The 23,004-nt window shown below is 40.9% G+C and overlaps 2 protein-coding genes across 5 annotated transcripts; both read right to left on the bottom strand.

The window, feature by feature from the left end:
* Nucleotides 1–1,141: 1,141 nt before the first annotated feature.
* On the bottom strand, nt 1,142–22,326 carry LOC124266286 (multiple epidermal growth factor-like domains protein 6). Its single transcript, XM_046701102.1, is given in 10 exon segments — nt 1,142–3,233; nt 3,436–3,553; nt 3,810–4,634; nt 4,637–4,732; nt 4,970–5,121; nt 8,559–8,625; nt 20,515–21,423; nt 21,564–21,609; nt 22,013–22,050; nt 22,157–22,326. Coding segments are annotated over 10 exon segments (2,712 nt in total). The 5' UTR covers nt 22,164–22,326; the 3' UTR covers nt 1,142–2,779.
* Nucleotides 7,102–14,995, bottom strand: LOC124266276 (multiple epidermal growth factor-like domains protein 10). 4 transcript variants are annotated; one of them, XM_046701094.1, is made up of 4 exons: nt 14,504–14,634; nt 9,620–9,659; nt 7,714–8,625; nt 7,102–7,401 (listed from the first exon to the last, which is right to left on the bottom strand). In XM_046701094.1, exons 1-4 carry the CDS (start codon nt 14,534–14,536, stop codon nt 7,325–7,327), a joined length of 1,062 nt encoding a protein of 353 aa, XP_046557050.1. In that variant the 5' UTR covers nt 14,537–14,634; the 3' UTR covers nt 7,102–7,324. The 4 variants fall into 4 exon arrangements, with proteins under 4 accessions (XP_046557050.1, XP_046557052.1, XP_046557049.1 ...); XM_046701096.1 differs by lacking the exon at nt 14,504–14,634 and adding an exon at nt 9,852–9,927; XM_046701095.1 differs by lacking the exons at nt 7,102–7,401; nt 7,714–8,625; nt 9,620–9,659 and adding exons at nt 11,178–12,582; nt 12,911–13,822; nt 14,259–14,298 and having other exon boundaries at nt 14,504–14,995.
* Nucleotides 22,327–23,004: the final 678 nt, after the last annotated feature.

Genomic DNA, 23,004 nt, shown 5'->3' with positions numbered 1-23,004 from the left:
GATACAGATATGATGTGGCATGGTGTTATGCAGCTGCATCGTGGACTGTGTGATTTATAGTTAGGAAACATTTGATCAACAACAACAAGACAATTTCTAAGGAAATAGAAACATTATTCTTAAATATTTTGTTGCAGTCAAGGGCATTTTGTTGTTAACATACTTGTTCCTTTTTCAATCATTCCATGTTAGACTGCTAAACCTGACGATTTGCTTCAATGGTTATCTAACCCTAACCGTTACCAGATTTGTGTGTTTGTGTGAGAGAGAGAGAGAGAGAGAGAGAGAGAGAGAGAGAGAGAGAGAGAGAGGGAGGTTTTATCATACTTCACACTAATTCACACAGCCAACCGCTCCTTGTACCATCCAGTGCAGTTTGTGCCATTTGCCAGGCTGGGTATCAACATGTCCCATCTTTTAACGCCTTATTGTATCGACTAATGAGTGAGTGAGTTTTACGCCGCATTCAGCCATTTTCCAGCTATATGTCTGTTAATAATCGAGTCTGTACCAGACGATCCAGAGATCAACAGCATGAGCATCGATCTACGCAATTGGGATATGATAACATGTGTCAACCAAGTCAACGGGCCTGACCACCAGATCCCGGTAGACGCCTCTTACGACAAGCGTTACTGAAGGCCAATATAATACGGATCTTCACGGGTCTGCATCGACTAAACAATTAAAAGACTAGCATTAAAAGACTAGTATCATAATACTAATTTTCATTGAAGGTGTAGTTTGTACTGTCCATACCATACCATCATTCTATATCTGTTTCTCTTAACAGTCAGTACTAAGGGCACGAAGTCAAGTGAAGTTACCCGACACCATGGCATGCACTGTATACGTGATTAATGTACATAGCTAGGTCATGTGGCTACGTGATAAGAGCTCAGCAAGTGACAGTATTCTGTACACTGTGAGGGTTCAGGGTGCATGCTTTCCATATCACTGTTGGGGTGAATAATGTGTCATTCCCCGGGAACAAGTAGGGGCTGAATACAACACTGCATATGTTGTCGCCAAGACAAGGAAGTGTTTTACCTGTTTACTTGTGTGTATGAAAGGGTGAACTGGAGAGACCTGAGAGACCGTCTCCTTGTTCCTTATTAGGCGATATGTACATATGGCGATATTTGCGGAAATCTTTATGTGTTGTTTTTATTAAACATTGTTTTTATTTCGGTTTCATACAAACTTATCATAACTGCAATGATAATAATGATGGTGATGGTGCTGATAATGATGATGAACGTCAACTATCGCATGGACAGTTTCCTGAAACCAACCTTAAGTTTACTCACGTATTCTACAAACATCATGTTGTTAAAATATACAATTTCCATTATGTACAAAACCGTTGCAACTCAACAGTCGTGAAAATAAAATAAAGTCACATTGTTTCTGCTAACTGGATTATTTACATAATTAGGGTTTGTCAATTGTCTAACACTGGTAGTCAAAAGTTTAACACTTAACATATTTGCTATTAAAGGAGAACATATCGTTGCCTTAGGAGAGTTTCACTTTCAAACGAAATCATCTCATTTAAAAGTTACCCTCGATGGTTTTTCTGGTGATTAAATATGTCTGTTCCAAGAGGTAATTAACACATGGTAGTTCTTTATACAGGATTAAATGAAAGATCCAGAAAGAAATGGGTATTTTGAAACAAAGGCAGATCATGTAAATACTCCTTAGTTCGCATTTGTGATGAAAATGGTGATTGAGAAAAGCCGTTGTGTTGAACACACCGATGGGTTTAAAAATGCCAGCAGTTGTCTGATACATAAATATATATGTGTCAGATATGCTGTAATGTATCAGATACTTGAGGACTTAAGCAGACTATACATGGCTTTAGTTCCATTTTTGGACAGTATATTCATCGTGTATCAATCTTCCATTTCGATCCAGTTCTATTTCCAAATAGTTTTATGAATCTGCGGGTTAAAGTGCAGCATATATTCATAAAACGATGGAGGGGGGAAAGGTATTCAACCTGTCTGACACCATCAGGAAAAATGAAATACTCGGAGAAAAACAGATTGTTTAAGGTTGACATTATGGTGCATATTGGTAAGTCTAGTTCAGGAAAGAAGCCAGCTTTTTGTAGAACTTCCAGGGAAGAGAGATGATTCAGTAACTATGTTCAAAATGATAGTCTACCATACCTTCCATAATTACTTTGGGGGAACGAGTAGGGTCTTGCCCTTGTGTTTGAGGCGCTGCAGAGTTGCGTCCCTTATTCACCTCAGAAACCCAAGATCGTGGGTACAAATACTGCTTTCTAGAGCAGACCAAAGTGGTACACGTCTGAGACTGACATGCTCCAGACCTTACCTCTTATATTAAACTGACACGCGGTTATTTAACTGGACCACTGATTCAAGCAGTGTTAAACCTCACTCTACTTATTCCCCACTGAAGTTGAAAGATTCTTCACAAATGTGTTTCATTTATAATGTAAAGTTATTTACATCAAAATCATCAAGGAAGTCAGTTCCGGTTTCCAATTTCACTTCACATTAGATAAGCTTGCCTATTGATTAAATTATCACTATTTGTAAAATATAAAACTTATAAAAATGATCTATCGACTACTTGTTGCTCATGTGTTGACACTGTATGTCAAAATCAGCCATGTGGTCGGCAGAAGACAAGTACAAAGTGAGAGCCGTTGCTCATAATAAAGTCACTGATATCTCTGCTCTTGACACTGTCATTTACGGGTAGTGGTGATTTAGCTTGGACATTTCTCAATAACACAGTTTTATGACAGCTGAGGTTGATGGTCATCAGAGACCGGAGTGATATAGGAACGAGGAACAGTTCTCTGTTTGTGTGGGCTGTGGGGCCCACTAGAGAGACTTTCGTAGGTGGAACTGTCAGGTTCTGGAGACGCACAGAGGTTGGGTTGTTCAGGATATTCCGATGCCGGTTTGTCAGAAGACGAGGGTATTTGGAGAACCTCCCCAGGGGTTGAGAACACGCACTCCTCTGGCTCGTCTTTAGACGGGGACACAATGTTCGACATGGGAAGCACAAGGGCAGGCCGAGTTAAGGTGTTACTTCTCAGGGACTGGGCACTTGAGTCCATTTGGTCTTCGTATATTACACTGTACATGTTGCTGCTGGGCTGTAGAGGTGGGGGGCCTGGTAGTGATCCTCTTGACGGTGGAGGATTGGTCCTGTTCAGTCTCGTCAGACAGGGAGATCGGCAGAACCTGTTGCAATAGGAATAACAGTAAAGTGTTCCGTTAGGTCCCCACTTGACAAACACGGAATTGTTACAATAGAGACGATCAATGCTTTTATCAGAATCATTTGCGAACTTTTTCCATTTGATAATAGTATTGTTTAATAACAGGTCATTAACAAAGTGGAAATCATCTTCTCATAGTGTTGTCCACTCCTATTATCATGTACCTTATCATCAGTATCCCCGCTGCCACTACACATAGCAAGAATATCCCCACTGAGGCGAGTATTAAATACACATTGGTACGGACTGCTTCTTTTCCCAAGGATGGTTTTGGGGTAGAATCTGCAAAAGGAAAACCTATAGTTAGATCTCGTTTTTGAATTTAAATCTGAAATTGAAACCTACATTTACGAAAATACGAGTAGAAGATGATGACATGTCGCGGTTGCTAATTGGGGAGAAACGTAGAAACATACAGCGTTCATCATCTGTGTGTCCTGGATACTTTCATTTTGTCATCTACAGTTGTCTATTACATTCCCTGATAATATGTTAATACAAGCACAATTATTACAATAATATACACAAATGAACTTACTGATGCCGTCCCCTATCAAACACGCCCCATCTTCCCTCCGGCATCTCCCAGACTGACACAGCTGGCTGCATTCTTGGTTACAGTCCAGCCCATACCTCCCGTCACTGCATCCGTACACACATCGGCCGGTGCTGCGATTGCATGTCTCATCAAAACAGTTTTCACAAATCCGTTTACACGAGGGTCCGTAATGTCCATTCTGGCAGCCGTGTTTGCATTGTCCTGAACGTTGATGACAGATATCCCGTATACAACGACTTGGGCATATTTTGGAACAATCGGGATCGTGATATCCATTGTGACACCCTTTCAAACATTCCCCGGATTCCTGATCACAGATATTCCCAGAACACCTTTCGCTGCAGCTATCTTCACAGTACGGTCCCCGGTGACCTGGTGAGCATCCTTCTAAACATCCATCAACAGAACAACTTCCGGCACAGTTTCCGCAATATACGTCGCATTTCTCCCCAGCGTAGGTTCTTCTGCAGCGCGTGCAGATGCCACTGGAGACGTTACAGAAGATGCAGTTAGAGCCACATGGAGACATCGTGTGATTGCCTTGCCTGCATGTCCCGTTGCTGTGGCAACCAGACACAGAACATGTTCCCCTGCAGTCTGCCGTACACATGGGTCCGTAATGGAAGCCGTCACATTCGCTGCATGAAGCGTCATTGTTGCATCGCTTACAAACGTGGGGACACTTAGAGGTGCATTTCTCACCCCAAAAGCCGTCTTTGCATCCATCTATACAAGATGCTCCACCAAATGCAGACTCATTGCAGCGATTGTTCATGCAGTTACCAGTGCAGTTATATCTACACTGGGGCCGTAGTAACCATCCTTGCAGCCCTTTGTGCAGCCAGCTCCATCACAGACCTCGTCTTTACACCGCTGTACATAACTACATTCATCAGAGGCCTCTGTAATTAAAAAGTCATACAACTTCAGTAAAACTGGTTACAGTTGCAAAGACCTCACATTTGGCCTACTGATTACAATCGAGAATGACTGTAAACAAGCCCATTTTCTGGAAACAATTTACTTTTTGTGGTCTTGTATCAATTTGAATGAATGGGTTACAATCAGTTTCAAATGTATACCCGATCGCTTATAAACTTCTAAATCTTCAACACGAATGTTGCAACCCCTTCACTTACCACCGATATATCCACTGATGAGGAGTATCAGAAAAGTCGGTCCGCTGTAAACATTCCACATGTCTATGAGAAGGACTTCTCCAGCTACAAAATTCACGTGTAACTGTAAATGACCGACAGACACATGTGAAAAAATGTACTTTAACCTCAGACTACAGTCAACGGGGAAATTCTTCCGGTATAATGTCCAAACAGTTGATGACTTAAAACATAAATTTGAAATGAAATATATGTCATGTTTCCGTTTACATTTGATTTAAACAATGTATTCTTTATGAAATTAACTATACTCACGGCATGTTTATCCTACCCGTAAAGCTGCCTCACTGTTATAAGTAGAAACTTTTGTGTGGAAGAGGGAAATACTTGCATTAGGGAAGTATTGAATTAATAGTGTAAATGAATGTAAACAATGCGTGGTAAACGACACGTCCAATTTAGAACACCGAGTCCATAAGAGTTGAGTGTATGCCGTGTGTCCATCGCGATCAATAACCTTACTTTAAAACTTCCAAAAACCCCGATTAAAAAGTACTATTTGAAAGTAATAATTATAAAGCCCCATTGAAACATTCCATTTACTCTGTATCCCTGTGTCAGTGCGTCCGTGCATGAGTATGTCTGAACTAATGCATGTCTTACTGTGGTATCGCGCTTGGATACCCCACTCAGTTTTAGCCCCTAATGCCAGCGCCAGGCACGGTAACAACAACTACCGTAGTTTTGTTTGCAGCGGCCAGGAATCGAACCACCAATCTTCCGATGTGTGTCTGTGTGTCTCGTCAGTATCATCAGTGAATGGTGCAGCTCTCACATAGTTCAACATCAGCAGCGACATCTGTTGATCTTTTCACAGTATTGTACACTGGTGATGTGTTTCTGATGTCTGTGCAGTTCACATTTGGCAGACGTCATTACATTAGGTATTTTCACAATCGCTAAGAAACATAGTTCTAACGGGAGTAGGACATTTGCCACCCGGACAACTGGCACCTAGGACAATTGCTACCTAGAACAATTGCCTCCCAGTTATTTTCACTATAATAGTGAGGACAATTGCCACCCAGAATTGTATGTAATTATATTTGAAAAAATGAATGCAGGTTGTCAATAAACACAACTTTAGATGTTGAAAAAGTAAATGTTTTGGGGTAGTTTGATATTCTGACTTTGATCAACTTGTAATGTTTGGCAATTGTCCTAGACCCGTTGTAGCAACGTTTATCATTCCTACACAACTGTTTTGTATTCATGTGTTACTGACCAAAGATGCGGGTGCGAATTGGTCTTCAGCAACCCGTGTTTGTCTTAAGAGGTGACTAACGGGATCGGGTGGTCGATCTAGATGACTTGTTACAAGCATATCATTGTATCTCAGTTGCAAATATCCACGCTCAAGGGGTCAGTCACATGGTTGTTTGGTCCAGAATGTCGCTTATATATAATAATATTGCTGTGATATATCTGGGATATTGCTGATTACGACTTTAAGCAACAACTACAAGAAAAAAATACCCAAACAGAGATGGGTTGTCACTTGCTAAGGTTGCTGAATTTGTTTTTACGCATTTGACAAAGCAAGAATTAACTAAACAATGTGTGTCAATAATGTAAATGCCAGTTATATATTCGCTTTATCATATTACGTGTTGGAGCTGCATTGAACATAATCAGCTGGAATTGAGAATTAAACATTTTTTCATTGGTACAGATATTTTATTCGATATCGCAACACGAAATTCCATATGACTTTAAACTAGTACATAGTTAAGTTAACGTTTGTAAGTGAATACATTTTTGCGCCGCTCTTTTTAGTTTTCTAGAAATATTACCACGGGGCACAACAGAACTTCACATGCGTAGAATGGAACCCGGGAATACGACGTGATGACCACTAGGCTGCCCTATCGGTCAAATCATTAACTTTATTAATTCAAAAATTAATTCAGTGTTAAAGAGAGTTCAATACAACGAAATTTGCAGAGTGACACAAGCTGATATTGGCTTCACAACGGATGGCATCACTTGTGTCACTTCTATTTGTTTGCAATTTTACTTGTATTGTCAGTTGAATTGTATTGTCATTGTCATTTCATTGTCATTGCTTTGCATTTCATTGTCTTGGGTTTCCATTTACAAGAACCAGGAAACTCTGTCGTCTGCTCCAATACGAAGCGCAGCAGTTAAGGGTGGAACTCCAACTTCCTGTCCACAATGTTCACAGTCTTGGTTCCACACTATTCTCCGGTGAGAGAGGTAATTCCGACAATGTCTTCTAGCTGCCCTGAGTTTCATACTTGAGGATCGCCCTGATAAGTACTATTCTGAACTCCAAAGCACACAAGTTCTAATGTTTCAGGTTTTGATAATACGAGCTACAGAAACAAGGAGCAAAGCTGTCTGGATGTTCGGCAGTATGTGCACGCCCTCGTCTGAAACAACAACCAAAAGTATCAGTTAGCAGTATCGATGTTGGTTAGTCTGGCCATTTATATGTCAAAGATATCAAACCTTATTTATCTCAGATTTCACTTCATTTCATAGCACATTGAACCTGTGATCTAAAAAGTCAGTGGTATCAAATTACATAGACATAATCTAACTGGTCTTGTCAATGTGATGAAGTAAACATATAAGTTGTTAATGCATAGTATACGTTACATTTGTGGGACAGGCCACATGACTGCTAAACCAAAGAATATATAATGCCTTTTATCATGACTGATGATCAATAGGAAAAGTACCTGTAGCGGGGTCAACTTCAGGAATGGTGGTCTCAAGGCACTGGTCACCGGTATAGCCTTGTTTACAGAATGTACATGTACTTTGCCATTGACTGCACGTTAAACAGTTGAACGGACAGGTTTCGTTGCAATATTCCCCGCGGAAGCCACCCATACAGCCTTTGTCACATCGACCTGACATGTCACAGTGTGTTTGATTGCAGTTCATGCCACATTCAAGTTGACATGCTTCTCCATAAAAACCGGGCTGACACTGCTGGCATGTTTTGTCAAACTGGTGACATGTCTCACACCTCTCCCGGCAAGTGTCTTCACAGTGTGCCGCGGTCCAACCAGGCTTACATCCACCTTCACACACCAATGACTGTTCGTCTATGTAATAGGATTCAGGATCCATACAGTGTCTTGTGCGTGGATTGGAACATTTTGAGCCAGTATAACCTGTTTTACATCCATGTGTACATTTGGCAGTGAACCATTGGCATGTGGAGTTCAAACAACCTTCGGAGCACTGATCTTTACACATGGAACCATGAAATCTATCAACGCAGCCTCTCAGACACCCTCCATCCTCTTTGTAGCAAAGTTCTACTTTGCAGTTGGCTGGACATCTATACTGGCATCGTGGACCCCACCTTCCTTCCACGCAATCCTCCAAACAGTTTCCAGTCGTTATGTCACAGTTGACCTGTCCGTTGCTATTCTCCCTGCAGTGATGAGAGCAGAGTTGGGTACAGTCACCTGAGTGTCTTCCAGGAACACACTGGTGACAACGTCCTGTTATCCTCTCACATCCACCATGCCAGCAATACTCACTGCATTTGTCATTACAGTGTCGTCCATACCAGCCGTAGTGACATTCCCGACACTTTGTTCCAAGACAGTAGGAACATCTCTCGTTGCAGGAACCACCTGTAATACATATGCATATACATATATGCCTTTTGTAAAAGTGTGCACCTTTTCCCCAATCGGTCTCTGTTTTTTGGGAACAGTCAATTATTGTGGTCCACAGACAGCACATAGAGTACGAGTAAACAACTTACTCTTTGCACATACCACTCCACTATGAACCCATGGCTCCGGTGGATAAGTAAATCTAAGATAGAGCGATACTAATACGCGGAATGTAGTTGTTGATTACAATACTGCAAACATACATTATAGAGTCATACTATTACGTATTGTGTCCCTCGCTATACGGCTGGGTGCTGCAGATGTGACCTTAACGTTAAACTGACTCACTCCCTTAGCGTGTTATCTGTTCCGAGTACAACCACATTACAACAAAATAATCAAAACCGTTTCTACATTTCATTACGAAATGCAAGTATGTCGAAGACGTATGTCTTGCTTGTTATTATGGGGGCATGGTGGGCGAACTGGCTAAGGCGCCAGGCTAGTGATCCAGCGAGCTTGAGGTGACGGGATCGAGCCAATCTGTTACCGGGTGTACAAACCTTGGAGTCAACTTTGTGTTCAGACTCTTTCAGTGTTGTCACAATCCTCCTAGTGTATAGTACTCAACCCCGTGCACTTAAAAGAAACCCACGAATCTGTTGGTATATGACCAGATGGTGGCCACATGAATACGTGCAAACAACTAGTTGCGGGTACAGCAACGTGCAGTAAACTTGACAAAGTACTGTGACTATGTGTCCCAGTCCATCCTGCTCTGAATGGGTACCTCGTAAGGATTTGAAAGCCACACTAACACGGTGCGCCCAGGGAGTTGAGATTGATAATACGACGTGTCGTTGACATTGACATCCAGTGATCGAGGGAAAACAAAGCACCTTTGAGCAGCTGAGCTGGATATCGCCGCTTTATTAATGATAGCATAATAATAATCATGAGGTACAACTTTTACTTGCAGCAATCGTATGACCATTGAAGCTATACTTACTTCCATGTTCCAAAGTAAATCCAGACACAAAACTGAAACACTGGAATGAAAAATGCATAAATATACATTATTATGTAAACATAAGAGTCACATTAGTGTTAAAACATCTGCATATAATATGATATATCAGAACTATACCCGGAAACATATATTCTAACCAGAATCCGGGGACAGAATCACAGTGTGTTTTTGTTGTTATATTGGTTGTAGTGATTAAATTCATTTTTCTTACCATTGTAACAACAAAGCACCATTGCTCCGTCATGACGTCAGAAAAAAACACACAATCAGATGTTATGATGTAAGATACAGACACAAAAAGACGTTTGAATCAGTTTGAAAAGTATCACAATGGCTCCTCATTAGAGGTATGTACTGCAATCCGCTGACTAATGCCTCTACTGTGCCCAAAATCATGTATAAATATAGATCATACGTTGTCTACATTGATCGCACCGCTGTAAGTGTCTACCACACTTGGTCAAAAGGTATATTCGAATCAGTATCTAACTCTTATGTAAAAGTTGGAAACGTTCCAACAACTATAATGATAAGAGTCACGAGTGTTGACTCTGAAGGCCAGGACTATATTCGTATCCCGTTGCAACGGAGTTCACCTTCATGTTACATTTAACAGCGGGGCTATGTATATCGACGGCCTGTAAATAACTAACCCTGAGCTGACAATCCAGTGAACATCGGTCCACCTCGTCTTGGTACGGCAATTCACTATTGCCGAGCCTGTGCACCCGATTTACTTTTGTTAATAGTTATTTGCTCTCCAGAAAATTAACTTCGTTGTAGTTTTGTGTAGCAGGTTTTGGCTTTTATTAATGAGACCCCATTAGAGTGTTGACAGTCCTCAAATCTGTACCAATTCAACTGTCTGCGACGACTTCCATATACATTATTCACATATACATTAAATCACCATTACAGCTGATCTCTTAATTTCCTATATTGGTCGCCATGTTCAAATTTTTATGTTTATATTTCACACCATCACCACCAGTGTAAGTGAGTGTGGTTTAATGCAGTTTTGACCATTACTCAATGACAAGCAGTTGCAAACTGACACCGACAGTAGAAGTCTAGCGAGGCTACAGGTCGCATCTCGCACCTATTGGGCCTTACACCTCTGTGTCATCAAGGACATGTTTGGACTATGCTGTTTCAAAGACCCGACAAATGGACCCAGGATCTAAAACACTCACACACACATATTCACACCCACGCATGCACAAAGACGCATGCACACATCATAACACTACATACACACACGCACACGCAAATACACACACATACATAAATACATACACACACGCACATACATACATACATACATACATACATACATACATACATACATACATACATACATACATACATACATACATACATACATACATACATACATACATACATACATACATACATACATACATACATACATACATACATACATACATACATACATACATACATACATACATGGCTGACACAGATTGGTTGTGTGTAAGCCGGAAAATACAATCTAGAACAACAAAATAAGATGAAGTGAAAGACGAGGAAATACAAACTTCTTTATTGGCTATACAATACATGATAAGCAAATACACAATGTACAGGAACAATGTACAGACGTCCGTGCATGAGTATGTGTCTGGACTAATGCATGTTTTACTGTGGTATCCGTCTGGGATATCCCACTCAGTTTTAGCCCCTTAATGCACCAGGCTCGGTAACAACAACTACCGTAGTTTTGCATGCAGCGGCCGGGAATCGAACCAGCGACCTTCTGATGTGTGTCTGTGTGAATGATGCAGCTCTCATCAGTGAATGATGCAGCTCTCACATATTTCAACATCAGCAGCCACAACAGTTGATATCTTTTGGCAGTATTGTACACTGAGTGACATTTGACATTACATTAGTTCTTTTCACAATCGCTAAGAAACACAGTTGTAACAACGTTTTATCATTCCTACACAACTGTTTCGTATTCCTGTGTTACTGACCAAAGATGCGGGTGCGAATTTGGTCTTAAGCAACCCATGTTTGTCTTAAGGGGTGACTAACGGGATCGGGTGGTCCATTTCGATGACTTCCTACATGCATATGATTGTATCCCTGTTGCAAATATCGACTCCTAAGGAATCAGTCACATGGTTGTCTGGTCCAGAATGTCGCTTATTGACAGAGCACCGTGATATAGCTGGGATATTGCAGATTGCGGCGTTAAACTAACAAAGTACCCAAACAGAGAGGTGTGTTGTTACTTGCTAAAGTTGCTGAATTAAACAATGTGTGTTAATATTGCAAATGTCAGTTATATATTCACTTTATCATAGTATGTATACGTGACTTTTCGCATTGAACATAATCAGCTTGAATTCATAGTTACAGATATTTTATTCGATATCGTAACACGAAATTCCATATGACTTTAAACTAGTACATAGTTTAGTTAACGTAAGTGAATACATTTTTGCGCCGCTCCTTTTAGTTTTCCAGAAATATGACCACGGGGCACAACAAAATGGACTTCACATGCGTAGAATGGAACCCGGGAATACGACGTGATGACCACCAGGCGGGCCTAAGAGTGAAACAAGCGATGTCATCCGTTGTGAAGCCAATATCAGCTCTCTTGGATTTTTGTTTACAAGAACCAGAAAGCTCTGTCGTCTCCTCCAATACGAAGCGCAGTAGTTAAGGGTGGAACTCCTACTTCCTGTCCACAGTGTTCACAGTCTTGGTTCCACACTGTTGTCCGGTGAGAGAGGTAGTTCCGACAACATCTTCGAGCTGCCCTGAGTTTCATACCTGGGGATCGCCCTGATAAGCACTATCCTGAACACTACATCACACAAGTTCTTATATGTTTCAGGTTTTGATAATACGAGCTACAGAAACAAGGAGCAGTACTGTCTGGATGTTCGGCTGTGTGTGCACGCCCTCGTCTGAAACAACAACCCAAAGTATCAGTTAGCAGTGTCGATATTGGTACCAACAGTCTGGCCATTTATATTTAAAACATATCACGAACCATCAATAAATATAACCTTATTCATGTCAGATTTCATTTCATTTCATAGCACAATGTACCTGTGATCTAAATGGTGTCAAATGACATCGACATAATCGCATTGGTCTTGTCAATGTGATGAAGTAAACATATAAGTTGTTAATGCACAGTATATGTACTATTTGTGGCACAGATCACATGGATATTAAACCAAAGAATATATGATGTCTTTTATCATGACTTGATGATCAATAGGGAGGTACCTGTAGCGGGGTCAACTTCAGGAATGGTGGTCTCAAGGCACTGGTCACCGGTATAGCCTTGTTTACAGAGTGTACATGTATTTTGCCATTGACTGCACGTTAAACAGTTGAACGGACAGGTTTCGTTGCAATATTCCCCGCGGAAGCCACCCATACAGCCTTTGTCACATCGACCTGACATGTCACAGTGTGTTTGATTGCAGTTCATGCCACATTCAAGTTGACATGCTACTCCATAAAATCCGGGCTGACACTGCTGGCATGTTTTGTCAAACTGGTGACATATCTCACACCTCTCCGTGCAAGTGTCTCCACAGTGTGCCGCGGTCCAACCAGGCTTACATCCACCTTCACACACCAATGTCTGGTCGTCTATGAAATAGGATTCAGGATCCATACAGTGTCTTGTGCGTGGATTGGAACATTTTGAGCCAGTATAACCTGTTTTACATCCATGTGTACATTTCCCATTTAACCATTGGCATGTGGAGTTCCAACAACTTTCTGAACACTGACTTTTACACATGAAGCCATGAAATCTATCAACGCAGCCTCTCAGACACACTCCATCCTCTTTGTAGCAAAGATTTTCTTTGCAGTTGGCAGGACATCTATACTGGCATCGTGGACCCCACCTTCCTTCCACGCAATCCTCCAAACAGTTTCCAGTCGTTATGTCACAGTTGACCTGTCCGTTGCTATTCTCCCTGCAGTGATGAGAGCAGAGTTGGGTACAATCACCTGAGTGTCTTCCAGGAACACACTGGTGACAACGTCCTGTTATCCTCTCACATCCACCATGCCAGCAATACTCACTGCATTTGTCATTACAGTGTCGTCCATACCAGCCGTAGAGACATTCCCGACACTTTGTTCCCTGGCAGTATAAACATCTCTCGTTGCATGAGCCACCTGTAATACATATGCATATACATATATGCCTTTGATAAAAGTGTGCACCTTTTCCCCAGATCGTTCTCTGTTTTTTGGGAACAGTCAATTATTGTGGCGGTCCACAGGCAGCACAAAGTGCACATACCACTCCACAACGAACCAATGGCCCAGAGTAAATCTCAGATAGAGCGACACTTATACGCAGAATATAGTTACGTGTTGTGTCCCTCGCTATACAGCTGAGGTGCTGCAGATGTGACCTTCACCTTAAACTGACCTACTCCCGTGTTATTTGTCCCGAGTACAAGCACACAGTACAACAAAACAAGTGAACACGTTACTACATTTCGTTACGAAATGCAAGTATGTCGAAGGAGTATGTCTTGCATGTTATCATGAGGTACAACCTTTCCTTGCAGCAATTGCATGACCCATACATTGAAGTTATACTTACTTCCATGTTCCAAAGTAAATCCAAACACAAAACTGAAACACTGGAATGAAAAATGCATAACTATACATTATTATGTGAACATAAGAGTCACATTAGTGTTAAAACATCTGCATATAATATGATATATCAGAACTATACTCGGAAACATATATTCTAACCAGAATCCTGGGACAGAATCACAGAGTGCTTTTGTTGATATATTGGTTGTAGTGAAATATCAATGTAAATCAATCAATTTTTCTTACCATTGCGGCAACAAAGCACCATTGCTCCGTCATGACGTCTGAAAAACCACAATCGACGTTTCTACGGAATGAAATGGTTTGCAAAGTATCGTGTGCAATGTCTGTTCACTAGAGGTATGTACTTCAATCCGCTGTCTAACGTCGCTTGTGTGTATAAATAAAGATCATACGTTGTCTACATTGGTCACGCCACTGTAAGTATGCGCCGCACATATACCTTTGCCTGCTCGTTCTTTTGTCATATTGAAATCAGTATCTAACTCTGATGTAAAAGTTGGAAACGTTCCAACAACTATAATGATAAGAGCCATGACTGTTGACCTTGGGAAGGCCAAGACAGTATTTGTATGACGCTGCACCGGTGTTTGCTTTCATGTTATGTATATTTTTAACACCGGGGCTATTAAGGGAATGTCGATCCACCTCTTCTGGGTACGACACTTCACTATTGCCGACCCTGTGCAGCTGATTTACTTTTCTTCATATACTCGGCGTCATTAATGAAGAGTCAAGCTATTGGTAACACTGTTTCTTAAAGGTTGTTTTTACAAACTTTCTTAACAGTATGGAAAAACAAATCAGGCCGTTGAAATGTCATTATTACGTTCTTTAACGTTTCAAATTTTCAATATGGAAGTCCACCTGCCACTTAATGTCAATGATTTGCACGTGTACATCGCTCTATCCATGTAAAGTGGAGGACAATACACATGCATTGATGCTTTTTCAATGTCGTTCATTGTTCAGGTACCTGTTTGAAATCGCAGCTAAAACGAGACGTTTTTGTCACGTGCTGAAAGGGGTCAGGCTATAGGCCTTTTGGAATCTGGTCAAACTCAGCTGCAGGTTGCTGTCCGCTTTAATGTGAGTCAGAGTGCTATTGGTAGACTGTGGCAGAGCTTTCAAGCCATTGGATCCGTGGAATATGCACGTTGACCAGGTCGCCCCGAGTCACTGCAGTCCGAGATGATAGGCACAAGATTAACACTGCGTTACGTAACAGATTCCTTAACGCAGCAGATCTTCAGACAGATATGTAAGACATACAGGGTACCGTTCGTCGACGTTTGAAGGCAACCGGACTCCGCTGTAGGCGTCCTGCAGTTCGCCAAACACTACGTCACAGGCAGGAGCGTTTGAGATGAAGTACACATCATGGTCGCTGGAATCAACGTCAATGGTCTCGTGTGCTCTTCACAGATTCAGTTCAATGGAGAGCGAATCAAAAATGCAACTGTGGCCACGCATAACCGATTTGGCGGGGATTCGGTTAAGGTTTGGGCAGGGATAACTCCTATTGGACGTACTCCACGGCACGTGGTCGACGGTAATCTTTCCGGAGAGCGTTATCGGGACGAGATTCTGGCTCCTATAGCAGTACCATCCTGGCCTCATAGGGCCAGGATTGTCACGGAATTCCTTAGGCAGCAGGGTGTAGAGCGGATGGAGTGGCCAGCATGCTCGCCAGACCTATACCCAATTGAGCATGCCTGGGATGACCTCAGTTGACATGTGTACACACGTCACCCAGCACCAGTGGATCTCCCAGGACTCCGCAGAGCTGAAGTAGAGGAATGGAATACGATTCCACAAGCTTTCTTTATGAACTTGATGAGTTCAGGAGCATGAGAACAAGATGTACCCGTGTCTTGGACGTGCGAGGAGGTACACAAGATATTGATTGTCCGAGTGCTTCATGTTTGTCATGTTCATTTTGTTAGGTTAGTCTATTCAACTGATGTTTGGTAGTGCTGTTTATGTGTATGTCACGATATCGATGTGTCACGTTTGTCAACATATTAAACATTGTGGTGACACTCTCAGTTCTATTATTTCTGAGAAACTTGTGTGTTATGTATCAATTGACCTTTATCAATGACGCCTAGTTTATCTGCTCTCCAGAAATTTAACTTCGTAGTAGGTTTGTGTAGCAGGGTTTGACTTTCATTTATGTGACCCCATTTGAGTGTTGACATTTGCTTCTCAAACCTGTACCAATTCAACAGTCTGTGACGACTTTCATATACACCATTCACATATACATTAAATCACCATTACAGCTGATCCTTTAATTTTCTATTGGTCGCCACGTTCATATTTTACACCATAACCATCAGTGTTAGTGAGTGTGGTTTAAAGCAGTTTTGACCATTAAACAATGACACGCAGTTGCAAATTGACGCAGACAGTAGACGTCTGGCAAGGCTGCAGGTTGCATCTCGCACCTGTTTGGTCTTACACCTCTGTGTCATCATGTTGTACTGATCGTATACTTTGAGTGTTGTAAATATACATTACAATGCATATAATCGTTATCATGGGTCCGACTGTCAGGAATATGTGCTATCAAAGCTTGTACACTATGTTAATCAGATGAAGCAATGACATCTGTTCTAATCAAATGATATTAATGCTAACAAATTCAGTAAGGACATGCTTGGACTAGGCTGTAGGGTACTTAAAGGCCTGTCAAATGAACCTTGGATCTAATAGACGAAATATCTATGTTCAACATGAATTATGGATGTTTACGCCTAGAGCCTTTCAGACGGGGAGCTATTGCATACATGCATTGTTCCAACATGCTCTAACTCATCTAGTGAAGAATACGTCTAATTCTAAAGTTAGCTTTCAGTGTAATGTTTGATATGAATATGAAAGAAACCATATCAAAATCGCGGACATGCAAGCAGCTTTTTGGTTGATACATCGAAGGAAGAACTTACAATCTGATGTATGTTACATTGCATCTCCCTGTCTGTTACACCAGCATTTTCAACTTACTCCATGAAGTCATATATGTCTAAAGAAAAATAGTTTGGTTAACACAGATTGGTTGTGTGTAAGCCGGAAAATACAAACTAGAGCAACAAAATAAGATGATGAGATAGACGAGGAAATACAAACCTCTTTATTGGCTATAGAAGCAACACACAAATACAGCAGTGGGTGGTTCCAGCTCAACCTACAGTTTCCTACCAGTGGCACATCCTGCTCATGGTCGTCCTTACACAGGCAGTCGGAATAGGTGGAAACATAAACAGATATTCAAAAGGAACAATGTACAGACGAAGAAACAACAATGGACAGATAAAGAGACAATGATGTGATGGCAAACACGGCCAAAGGTGTGGCCAACTAAGGTTGATGAAAATGACAATGTAGCAAGGGCTGGCTGACAAGTCAGGAATACAGTGGTGGTGAGGATTACGAACGGAGGTTAACGTCATATAAGTAGTTGCAATTAAGTCATACATGGTTTTTGGTCTTTGGAATTATTTGTACAACAGTTGTCCTGAATCCGTTGCTATGACAGAATGTTATAATGTATCCAGGTCCAGCATATTGTCCCTGACAATTATAAGATCATTTCATCCATCAAGTGGTCATTCAGCAGAGTATCATTCATTGTGAGGCAGTTGTAGTACATCACAGTAAATATGTCGGACAGCATTGTGTGGCAGCTGTAAACTAGAATATACCACAGTACATTGTATGGCAGCTGTACTGTACTCAGTACATCATAGTAAATGTGTCGGACAGCTGTATTCTACAGAGGATAACGCAGTTAAACGAGTTGCAGCTGTAAACTAGAGTATATCACAGTATGCAATAGGAAGCTGTCCATGAGCAGAATCTCATAAATACACATTTTAAAATCGCACAACGACAATGTAAGTTAAACACTGCAACAATCATGATAAAGAACCAACTACACAGATACCTTTATCTGGCTCACCACAGTATCTTAGAGTTAGTGAGTGAGTGAGTTAAAATTTATCGTCACATCGGCAATATTTCAGCCATATCATGACGAGAACAATTAATTTTATACATAGTAATTAATGATAAATTGTAAAAACATGTCACCGAATGACAGTAAAATAACTAGATTATCACATGTTCGAACTTAAAACTAGCAATAAGATCTAAAACAGTTTAACTATAGATGACAATACAATATAAAAACAGGCTATATATTGCCAACAACTGAAGGTAGATCACCATACTAGGGACCATGGGGACTTACAGTACATTTGTTTCCTGCATGGACCCTAGTTGGATTTACACCATCCCTTCAGCCGTTAGCAATTTAGGACATCATTACATTAAAAAGACACGTATTCTACGATTAAAAACGTGGAAAGTTTTAATTTACTTTGAATGTTTTGGGACTTACGTATCCTCTCAGGAGGACAATAATTTTACAGTACTTTAACGCCCTTTGAGGATACAGCCACTCACAATCGAAGTTACTAATATAAACTTCCAAACATATTTATCTATTTACAAATCATTCAACAAATCTAATTCTTTTAAAAATGCAATAATCAAATGAGAACTTATATTATTAAACAGATCCTTCATAGTTCGTGATTTTAAATAGTATCCCTTGTGATGGAATAGTCAATGCAGTCAAGCAAGACATGCTTGACCGTGATCCTCTCATCACAAGGGATACAAAACGGATGATCTTCGCCTTTCAATAAATATTCGTGAGTATATCTAGTATGGCCAATGCGACATCATCACATGATGACCTCTTCAAATCTGGACTGACAACCCAAGTAGGTGTAACCGATATAGGGTTTTATTGCATGTAATTTATTGATACCTACCTGGGTGTCCCACTTCTTCTGCATCAGATCAAGGATGTAAGGTTCTAATGCTAGCTTTGTAATCAGAGTATGGAATGAGAAGTGATGTCACAGATTTGATGAGTGCTGCCTTGGCAGCAGGATCAGCCATTATGTTCCCAGAAATGCCAACGTGGCTGGGTAACCAACAGAAGACGATGTATTATTGGCCAGTAGCAAGATCATGGCATAATTCAATAATTTCAGTTAAAAGTGGATGTTTGAAAGAAAGATTTTTAAGAGCCTAAAGGCAAAAATGAGAGTCTGAAAATATGATGTATTGTTTAACTTTAAGGTGTATATTAATATATTTTAAGGCTGTTAATAAATAGAACTATTATCAGGCAATCGAGAAGATATTGTTCTGGATCCAATGACAGTGGCACAAGCAACCGCGCCACCATCCTTGGACCCATCTGTAAATACGGATTTGTATGTATTATATTTATGTTTTTAATTGATTAAATTCTTGTTTATATTGTAATTAATTAATTTCTCATTTATTAAATGTGGTTAACGTTAGGTCAACGTGTGGCCTAACCAATTGCCAAGGAGGAGAAGAAGGAAGACGGGAAGGAGCTATATTTTCCAGCTCAATGCCGGCAGCAGAAAGAAAAGGTTTAGTACGTATTCCAAGAAGTGGAATTAGTGAAGATTTGTTTTAATACAGATCCTCATTTGCGGTTTATATTTTCTACAGAAGTATATACAATTAGTTTTTGACTTAGAAACTACAGAAACCTACTCCCTGAAGATGAAAAGTCCAAAAAGGAATCGCTCTGTCCACATCGACATGGCTGATAGTAACCTCTAAGATGGTGGTTCAAGGTTCCATTATATACCGGGATGTCTGATGAGCGCTACGGTACACATTATTAGTGTTAGCAAGATGCAGGCCTCGTTGTGTGACACTGTGTCTGAAAAAGCAACAGGCACTGACTGAACGTGAACATACATTTCAACTGTTGTGGAGAGCAATGTGCGATTTTCACATGGTGTGAGTACTATCAAGAACATGTGACTATTCATGACATTTAATGTATTGCTTAGTAATACTGAAAAAGGCATGTTACGAAAGGGCATGAAAAAGTTAAACCTCATTAAACCGGACGCAGGTTAGAGGTGTTTGCAAATGGTGTTACTCTAAAACAACGATTAGTTTATGCTATGGATATGCGTTAATCTGGACGAAATTACACACTGTCAGGTAATTCATGCTGTGAACCCACCATACTCTCCGAATACATCAACAATATTAATGCATATCTGGCTTTTTGGGTTAAAAAAATATTGCTATTAGTCACATTTATGTCGGCCTCATTCCTGTGGTTTATTACCAGTTTATGTTTCAGTATATACATGTAGCAACATTACCTGTGACGTCCAGCGCGTTGTATGTGTCCACCTCCGTACACTCAGGGCCAGTATATCCCACCTTACAATCTGTACACGTCTCGGTATGCTGACTACATGACAAACAGTTGTATGGACAGGTGTCATTACAATATACACCGCGGAAACCCGGGGTACACCCTTTGTCACATCCACCTGACATGTCACAGTTCAACTCATTGCATGTCATACTGCATTCGATTTGGCATTTGTCGCCATACAATCCGGAGATACATGACAAACATGTCTTTGAATACTGGTGACATTTAAGACACCCAGTGTTACATGTTTCGTTACATGTTTCTGAAGTGTAACCATCGTCACACCCATCAGTACACGCCACGGTATGGTGTTCGGCATAGTAAGCCTGGTTGAGGCAGTGTCTGGCCATTGGGTACAAACACGTGGAGCCAAGGTAACCGTTCTTACATCCATGTGTACATTTGCCAGTGAACCATTGGCATGTGGAGTTCAAACAACCTTCGGAGCACTGATCTTTACACATGGAACCATGAAATCCATCAACGCAGCCTCTCAGACACCCTCCATCCTCTTTGTAGCAAAGGTCTTCTTTGCAGTTGTCTGGACATCTATACTGGCATCGTGGACCCCACCTTCCTTCCACGCAATCCTCCAAACAGTTTCCAGTCGTTATGTCACAGTTGACCTGTCCGTTGCTATTCTCACTGCAGTGATGAGAGCAGAGTTGGGTACAGTCACCTGAGTGTCTTCCAGGAACACACTGATAACAACGTCCTGTTATCCTCTCACATCCACCATGCCAGCAATACTCACTGCATTTGTCATTACAGTCTCGTCCATACCAGCCGTAGAGACATTCCCGACACTTTGTTCCAAGACAGTAGGAACATCTCTCGTTGCAGGAACCACCTGTAATAACACATGTGCAGATACCACTTACTTTTAATGAAACAACATATAAATGTTCATTGCTCAACAACGTTTATGAAGGCTTCATTGTGAATGATAGTGAAGACAGCACATGAGATTGTAAATGACGTTACACTCACTTGTTTGTGAAATAGTTCCGAATATCAGTCCGGTGCTCTGAAAAAATCACATATACGATTGTTTAATCTGAAGAAATAAAGCCATGATGTGATAACTATCGGAGTAAAACATGGCGACAGATAGGAAGACAAACAAATACGCCATCTGACCTCCAACACCCCCATGAAGATCCGGGTTACAACTGGTCTTCAACAACTGTACAACAATGGGATGCAGTCATAGTCCATATATACTGATATATGTCATCGTATTCCCGTTGCGTTAAACGATGCTCTTAATGTTAATCACTGGATTGTCGGATCGATTATTCACTGACAGACATCATATTGCTGATTTATTGCTATGTTCGGCGTTAAGCAACAAAAACAAACTCCCACGTATATCTACATGTATATCTTAAGATAAACTACAAATGACAAGAACAACCAAATAATATTTTGCTCACCAGAATAAGTATGTGCACCCACCATGACCCCATCATGACATCTGAAAAAGAAACAAATAATATAGAATACAAATTATATCAAAATATTACCCGTTCAATATACACACGTGCATTTACTTATTTTCCGATAGTCCACATGGTACTCACATAACATCTCCAGGTTTCCCGGGAGCAGAAAATGCCGGCTCCATAGAAGTGAAGCCACTGTTTAATGATGATGATGGTAATTATGAGGAGGTAAAACCATCGTACTGATACAGTAAATACCGTTCTTAATGTGTTTGATACTTAGCAAGTTGTCCATTAGTATACTGTAAACTTACACACAAGATGTTGTCTATCGTGCAGGTCTCGCGTCGGCCATTGCTAGTGGTGTAATGTAGGTAGATGTGATCATGTTTAAAATTAGATCAGTATCTGTGTGGGTAGGTGTACATATCTACCACCGTGTCTCAGCAGTCCTTTGTAGCAGTTGTCACTAATGTGCACTGTCCTGCTCCGTCTAGTGATCGTTATTGTGTGCTTTCGTATCATGGCGCCTGTATGAGAAGTGTTCCACCGTTCTCGGTGAAGACGAAACTTACTTATCTGTGCATGTTCCTGATCTGCATAGTTTGTCAGGGACGACCTATGTTTGTGTTTTGTGCAGTTTATTTGCAGCACACCGGCGTACCTGATCTACCAGCGTTAATAAAGTATAAGAACAAGGTACAATCGTATGTTATCTTGAGGAGTGAACTGAGCTGGTGACATACTGGCAATGTTCCAGACGTACTGACTGTTGGACAACATGGACTATATTGAATGTCATAGGACACTGTTACCTGGCGGCTATTGCACATAAAAATACTTCCTGGTTACCCATTGTTTTATATCACTTGTTTGGCACTTGGGATGTGGAGCCTGGTCCTGGCAGTGCTGTTCACTTATATTGGTGAGTGAGTTATATGTTTCTGTCGCATCGGCATTATTTCAGCCATATAGCGACTAGCGCT

The sequence above is a fragment of the Haliotis rubra genome, unplaced genomic scaffold (assembly GCF_003918875.1).
Source record: "Haliotis rubra isolate DU_JTF1 unplaced genomic scaffold, ASM391887v1 Scf1243, whole genome shotgun sequence".
Classification (NCBI taxonomy): domain Eukaryota; kingdom Metazoa; phylum Mollusca; class Gastropoda; order Lepetellida; family Haliotidae; genus Haliotis; species Haliotis rubra.
This window is presented reverse-complemented; position numbering and strand designations above follow the sequence as displayed.